Source organism: Monodon monoceros, unplaced genomic scaffold (genome assembly GCF_005190385.1).
Source record: "Monodon monoceros isolate NGI ecotype Baffin Bay Population unplaced genomic scaffold, NGI_Narwhal_1 Super_Scaffold_18, whole genome shotgun sequence".
Lineage (NCBI taxonomy): Eukaryota > Metazoa > Chordata > Mammalia > Artiodactyla > Monodontidae > Monodon > Monodon monoceros.
The window spans coordinates 33,614,306-33,621,961 of record NW_021703774.1 but is presented as its reverse complement, the minus strand read 5'-3'; the positions used below and the strand labels follow the sequence as shown (position 1 = coordinate 33,621,961).

The following is a 7,656-nucleotide window of genomic DNA, read 5'->3' as shown; positions in this document are numbered from 1 at the left end:
AGAAAGAAAGAAAGAAAGAAAGAAAGAAAGAAAGAAAGAAAGAAAGAAAGAAAGAAAGAAAAAGAAAAAGAAAAAATGCAGTGAATAAGCAAGTAAACACAGGAAATCAATTTCACCTCCAAAACAGCATGGGGCAATCCTGGAGAATGACACAAAGGCCTGGCACAGCCCAGCTGGAGAAGGGGGCCCTGAAAGGCTTTAGCTGCACAATAGGAATACTCCCTATAGGGCAGCAGGCATTTCCTAGGTGTGCGTGTTTGTTTTAATTATAATTAACGAAACACGGCTGGGGGAGAAACAGCCCCCACCATCTCCCAGTGCATGAAGAAACGCGCATCAGCCACAGGCATCATGGGCCTGAAGTGCCAGTCACTTCAGAACAAATTGTGTTTTCTTCTCCAAACCCAAAGCCTGGCTCTTCACTAGTGGACGTGTGGCCTTTATAAAGCCCCGGGGAGTCGATACAAAGCTCTCTCTGCCTGAACTGGTCCCTTATGTTAAGGGCATTTAGGACTCTGCGTCCCTGTAGAGCACTCGTTCTAGTCTCAAACCAGGAGATCAATCCAAGAACTGATGCAAAACTTTGAACAATAGGTCCTGTCCAATAGGGCGAGTATCATTCATGGAGCAATGCAAGCTATGCTCCTTGCCATTAGGTTCGGGGGTCCCTGGTTTGCTGTTAATGAGGGTCAGTTGTGCTGGTGACCTAGGCCTTGGCTGGCCTCTGGTGATAATGCCCCCAAAGAAGCCAGAGTTAGCTTGTACAGATGGAGAGATCTTATTTTGAGAAAGTGTCTTTGGGCTCATTCCAGTTTGAAAATAAGAGTGTGAAAAAAGACATGGGTGAAGTCATCCCTAGCGGGGACCATGCACTGTCCTCAACCCCAGCTCAGTTCTGCTGCTGACGTGAGTATGGCCACAAGCTGCCAAATGCTGCTTCCCTCTGCTTGTGAAAGAGCCAAGCAACCCAGCTGATTTACCGAGTAGAGCTCATTCAGGACCTTCATCAAATCATCTTGGAGCTGCTGGCCGACTTCTTTACTCTGCAAAGAAAGAGGAATGAAGGTTAATTGGGAAACAGAAGGAGGGAGGAGGGGGCAACAAAGGCAAGGGCAGCACGGGCTCTACAAATAACACAGACTCAATTAAGGCCCATTATTTAACTCAGCAAATCAGATAACCACTTTGATCAGACCAAATTATGGTCAGATTACTAAAAGAGTTTTAATAAAATGAAACGTGCCCCTTCTAGAGCCTAGCAAAGGGAATCGCGTGGAGGGAAAATGGCTTGTAGCCTTTGATTTTTCAACTGGTCCCCGAAGAGCAGGCCTGAAAGCCACAACCCACTTGGCAACAGTTGTTAGGTGGGATGAGCTTTCTTGAATCCTTGCAGTCAGGCTTTCCTGAGAATTGTGGAGGAAATTAAGATGTGAAATAGGATGAGATAGGCATGCGTATATAAACATCCAAGGACTTCAAAGTACCTGACTAAATAGGAGCCTCCAAGCAAGAAGAAATTATACCTCTTACTTGCTTTATTTCTACCTCAAACTCCCAGGGCAGTGGTACCTCAAACATGATTGGTTGCTAATATTGATACTGATGATATACGTTAAGGGGCCTCCAACAGGTTAATCTTAAGGAGTGGTGGCTCTCAGGTTCTTCGCTGCTGCCGCCCAGGGCTGGCATCTAACTACATGGGGAAAAGGGTAGAAATAGAGAAGAATAAGGAAGCAGGAAGGAAATGAGTCACGCCTTTGATGCTGAGTGTTTTATGCCAAGCCCACGAGAGCAGGACATAAAACTGATTGGCATCACTGGGTCATTGAGAGGGGAAACCTTTGTTTTATCTTCTGCCAGCTCCTTCTAGTTCTTTCCTACTAAAAATCAGATACCAACAATGCCCTTCTAACAGAAGGTATAATACTACCTACCCCCTGGTACAGCTCAGCTCCCAGGCAAAGAAAGGAAGATGTCCTGCATGTCAGAAACATAATAATTTAAGATCTTGCTTTTTTTTTTTAAGATATATGACTTTAAAAATATTTTTTTTCTGATTACAAAAGGAATATACATTTATTGTAATAAATAAGAAAACTGTAGAAAACCTCAAAAAAGAAAAAGCAACCCTTAATTCCTACCGCTAAGAAATCACCACTCTAGACTTTGTTATACATTTTTCTCTCTACAATTTTTATGCAATTGGGATTGCATTATACACACTGTAACTTATCCACTTAGACATATGTTGTGAATATTTCCCTACATATTATTCTTCTATAGTATTATAATAGATTATATTGATGTAGTTCCTATATTCTTGGACATTTACTTTGCTTACTATTTTTTGTACTAAAAAATGCTGTATTTAATTACTTTGTATATAATCTATGCACACACCTGTCATTATTTTCCCCTAGAAGTAACATTGCTGAGTCAAAGACTGCTAACTTATACCATTAAATTGCCCTTGGAAAAAACTGTACCCATTTAAAATACCAATAGAAGCATATAAGAATGTTTTTTACTTTTTTTTGTCTTGAAAATTTGATATGGTATCCTCTTTTAATTTGCAGTCCTTTAATTCTAGTGAGCCTAAACTTTTTTTTTACATGTTTAGCAGTCATTTTCACTCTTCCTTTATGCTTCACCATTTTTCTATTAAGGAAGTAATTATGGAATGTAACATATGTGTGACCTTTGTTGTGAGCAGACATGAATTTTTACACCTGGTAGTGTGGAGCGGGATGGAGGGAGCCCTGAATTGGCAATCACAAGACTCTTCTATTTCCAGCTCCTCCACTATCAGGAAAATAGCTTTGGACAACCTGGTCCATCTCTCTGGACCTCTGTTTTCTTTTCCATAAAATGAAAGTCTTTGGCTTAAACTTTCCTAAGGTCTTTTCCAACCTCTGCCATTCTATAATTCTTTGCCATCCTTTGCCTGGCTTCTTGAGTCCACGTTAGATTCCAACACCCCCACTTCAGTGTACAGGGGGTTGGCCTTCCTCAACAGAGCACAAGATAATCAGCACGTTCTCCTTAGGGACCAAGATGCTCTACAGGGCTTCCCCGGTGGCGCAGTGGTTGAGAATCTGCCTGCCAATGCGGGGGAACAGGTTCGAGCCCTGGTCTGGGAAGATCCCACATGCCGCGGAGCAACTAGGCCCGTGAGCCACAACTACTGAGCCTGCACGTCTGGAGCTTGTGCTCCGCAACAAGAGAGGCCGCGACAGTGAGAGGCCCGTGCATCACGATGAAGAGTGGCCCCTGCTCGCCGGAACTAGAAGAAAGCCCACGCACAGAAACGAAGACCCAACACAGCCAAAAATAAATAAATAAATAAATAAAATTAAAAAAAAAAAAAAAAAAGATGCTCTACCAAATGGATGGCTTCAGGAGTATCTTGCTAGCCTTAAATTTACTATTCCCAAATGACTCTCATTCAATGCCCTCAACCGCTGGAAGAAGCCGTAAGAGGAAACGTCTTTTTCCAGGATCTCACATACCAACCTCTCCCTCCCATTGTGAGGAGAGCTGAGCTCCATTGAAGCAGCAGAGGCCCAAGGAGTTGAAGTGAGGCAAAATGACTCACCAACCAGCCACAGATCAGCAACAAGGCCAGGAAGTGACCATGAGTATCATTTCCAAACACCCTGCCCTCCTGCCTCCAGGCCAACTCCCCCTGCCAGCCTCCCAGCCTCCCTTACACCTCCTGGTGTTTAGATGGCAGAGGTTACAGGAGAAAGCTCCCATTCCTCTACCCTGCTGCTTACCCATGACTTAAATAACCTAGTCCCCAGAGGAGGTGGGAAGGAGAGGGGGAGAAAAAGCATAACCAATAAAACAGCAATTAAGCCCGGGCAGATGTTTCCTTTCGTGTACTGATTAGTTGGAAAAGGACCGACTCAACTATTATCCCTGTTTATTTGAACAGGCTGCTGAAGTGATTCTGACTTACTCTCCTCTGGCTGCGGGCTGGGCTGGGAACACACGTGCTGTTAGCCAGGTTACAGTTATGATAAAGTCCCCAGCAATTGGGAGAAATTCTGACTCGAGGAGAGAGGCAGGAAATAGCCTGTACCTCTCCTTGCGCAGACGATAAAAGGCCACCGTTCTCTATTTCAGAAACCTTAACTGTGTGCCTCTGGGGGCAAGCGTGGCCCCAGCGATCCCAAAAGGGCTTCTGTGCTGGTGGCTGCTGTGGAGCAGTTGTCAGAGCTGGGACGCTACAAGGGGGACCCACCCAAAGACAAGGAAGACATTTATTCCTGGGAACAACAGGACCTGATGAGGCCGAGTCCATGACAATGCAGACTGTGGAGCCTTTCCGTTTCCTATAACAAACAGCAAGGGGGCTTCCCTGGTGGCGCAGTGGTTGAGAGTCCGCCTGCCGATGCAGGGGATACGGGTTCGTGCCCCGGTCCGGCAATGATCCCACATGCCGCGGAGTGGCTGGGCCCGTGAGCCATGGCCGCTGAGCCTGCGCGTCCAGAGCCTGTGCTCCGCAACGGGAGAGGCCACAACAATGAGAGGCCCGCGTACCGGAAAAAAAAAAAAAAAAAAAAAAAAGCTAAGGGATTTCTAGGCAGAAAAGAGAAAGAGAATTTACAGAGCAAAGAGAATTTACAGAGCAGTCTTTGTGCCCTATCATACAGCCTGCATCTCTTTTCTTTAAAATTTCTTGGAAGAGAATGAGTCATCTAAACATCGCAGGAAACCAAATAGAAGTCGAGGGAAAAAATTACTTTGGGCAAAATTTTTCTCTTAAATGTTCGCATAGTAATCTTTGCCTGGAAAAAAAAAAAAAAAAAGAAGAGATGCCTAAATTTAGACCAGAGATGTGGCACAGTGAATGCCGGTTCTCTGGGATAGGAAGTGCCATGGTGTGCTCAGGAGGGAGCTTTTATTTTGAAACTCACCACAACTGTCTGGCCAGTGTGTTTCACAGGCCCCCCACTCTGCCTGCTGCCGGGGCGGGGCTGATTGGAAGGCAGTGAGATTGTAACAGACCTGCCAGCTGTGTGCTTACAAAATGGGCAGGGAATCCTCCTTTTCCAACAGGTAACAGCACTGGCCAACAGAACCGAAACACACAGCCTCATTTCCCAAAGACCATCAAGTCCTGAAACCTCCTCACTCACAAAAAGGATGCAGCAGCAGAAACGTAAGGACACATGAGGTTCTGTGGTCTGGGCTGCCGGGACACTGGTCACTCAACTTTGGAGCAATACATTTCCTGAGCTTGGATGGGTTTGTCTATGAGCATTTCCCAAAGAACACTGATTATGAAAGAGTTTTCAAACCAGTGCGCATCAGGGAGATTACCTACTACCTGATTCTCTAGGTACTTAGCTCAGCACTAGTATGCTTTCCAAGTTGGGGAGGAGGGGCTGTTGTTTACTGGCCATCTATACTACAAAGCTCTATTATCTGAAGGGGACAAAATTACCCCTTATTTGTATGAAAAAAAAAAAAAGAGGAAGTCATGTCTCTGCCATGTGGTGAGAGCTAATTTCAGCCCTGTCCCAAGGCTGAGCCCGTCAGCAGGTAGAAACAGTAGGATCATTTAGTTCTCTGCCGATTAGCCGGTGTCAGCAGATTTCCAAAAAGGAATCCAATTTTCAAGGGCATATATCTCCCTCCACCAGTGCTACACCCCCTTCCCTACCCCAAAGATACTTCTGAGACCAACTGTTAAAAAGACCTAAAAAAATGTAAAATTGAATTTACATTTACAGGTTTCAGAGGAAAGAGACATGAACCCTATACGAAGCTCTGACAGCAGGAGAAGTGCCACCAGATGTAGGGTGACAGTTTCAGGGGCACTGGCTCACCACTTCAAAGTGGCCAAGTTTCAAGAGCTGGAGCTTTGCCTGAAATACTTTTGGTGGGGAGGACAGGGCTAAAAGGAGTGGCTGTGTGGCAGCAGGGCTAGTGCTAGGTGATGGTGGGCACTGTGTCTGGCCCCTCCTCAGCCCATCAAAATAGGTGGTACAGGATGCAGCCATGAGGGTGCAGGGGGTGGTGATCCTGCAGGTCAGAGCTCAGGAGTGATTTCTAGATTTCCCTATGGCCACGATACTTGTATCTATGCAGGGGGACTCTTTCTATTCAGCTTTCACTCATTGATTAAGATAGCACATGGTGGCTCTAGCAAGGCTATGCTCCGGTTATGCTCTGGGGAGCCCACGGTAGCATAAAATACAAATATACTGAATTGCAAGACACTTATAGAGAGGTAGGCTGGGAGCTGCCACGAAATAGACACCTGAAGTGCTTTTACCTTCTGAAGATAGGGTAGAACAGAATTTCAAAAAATACATTTTAAAAATTGTAATCCAGTATAACATGTGTGTGTCTACAGTAAAAGTACTTTTTATGTGCAGTGCATTCTGATTTTTCCTATTCTTTTCTCCTCTTCAATTTTTTTAATGTTAGTCATAATTCACTAAATTCATTTTACAACTAATCAATGAGTCATTATACACAGGTTTAAAAATACTGGACACACTACTTGGGGCATTGATAAAGAAAATAGTGGATTAAGGACTGAAGCCCACCAACCAAGACAAGTGATAAGTAACTTGGCTCTCAAGGTGGCTAACTGCATGTTTTGAAGCAGGTTCAATTACTAGATCCTGGCAAAGGTGGAAATGCTGTATTTTTAAGGAGTGATCAATAAAGAGTCCATTGGCAAATATTTATAGAACACCTATTATGTGTCAAGTACTTGTGGTTTAACTGGAAATATAGTAGTATACAAAACAGTTTAAAAGTTTACAGTCTACTGAGAAAGACGGACATTAAGCTGATATCTGAGCCTATCAGAATGCAACTCTTCCAGTCTCAAAAGCATTACTAGAAATGGAACTTCTTAAGTTAGTTTTCTAGTTCAAGATGAATTTGTTTCTATCTCAGCCAGGAGGTTTCCACACTTAACTCCAGAGCAAGCTAGATATTGAATCTAGCTTGCCAGAAACAGAAATGTGATTTCAAAAAATCTTGCTATTACATAGCAAATCCCTTCTTTGAATTTGCCTTTCTAAGTTTCTAACAGATATTTCAGGTTGTAAAGATACTGCTTCAGTATAAGTGACTCCCAAAGCAGTCACATTTCATTTTTAAAGAGTCTCTTGAGCTTCTCAGCACCATACAAACTAAAAAACTCACCAGGTGCTCCTTCACTCAGAAGTGAATGGGTGTAGTTAAATTCTCTCAGTAACAAGAGTCATATTTTAAGAGAATAAAAGAAAATGTCAGAAACCTGACACAGTCTGAGACCCAATATCTCAGAATTTGTCTTTTGAAACACAACTGGTTTCTCAATTAGATTCCTGTTTAATTATATAAAAAACTTAATCTAAAAAATTCCCAAAGCTACTAAAATATGAAACCATCTAAAACTAATGAAAGCGACAGATTATAACTTTTAAAACCATATTTCTTAAGTGCCCAGCCCACTGCTTTGTACACAGCAGCCAGTTAAGGCAACCAGTTGTTGAATCAATTAGGTAAACTTTTAGACTTAAACATTATGCTTTCACATAATCACAAGAATACAACAATATAACTGCGTTTACTTCACGTTGATTACTGAAAGTGGAAACTCCATCAGAAGTTATCCACATGAGCTCCCTCAGGTTACAGTTCACA

The 7,656-nt window shown here is 43.4% G+C and overlaps 1 protein-coding gene across 10 annotated transcripts in view; it reads right to left on the bottom strand.

Annotated features, from left to right (window-relative positions):
• The window catches only part of SRGAP2 (SLIT-ROBO Rho GTPase activating protein 2), a 234,517-nt gene that overhangs the window by 73,256 nt on the left and 153,605 nt on the right, over positions 1-7,656 (bottom strand). For all 10 annotated transcript variants that reach the window (XM_029230886.1, XM_029230888.1, XM_029230887.1 and 7 more), the window contains one exon: positions 981-1,043. In XM_029230886.1, coding sequence (XP_029086719.1) covers positions 981-1,043 — 63 coding nt within the window. The remainder of the gene's footprint in view (positions 1-980; positions 1,044-7,656) is intronic.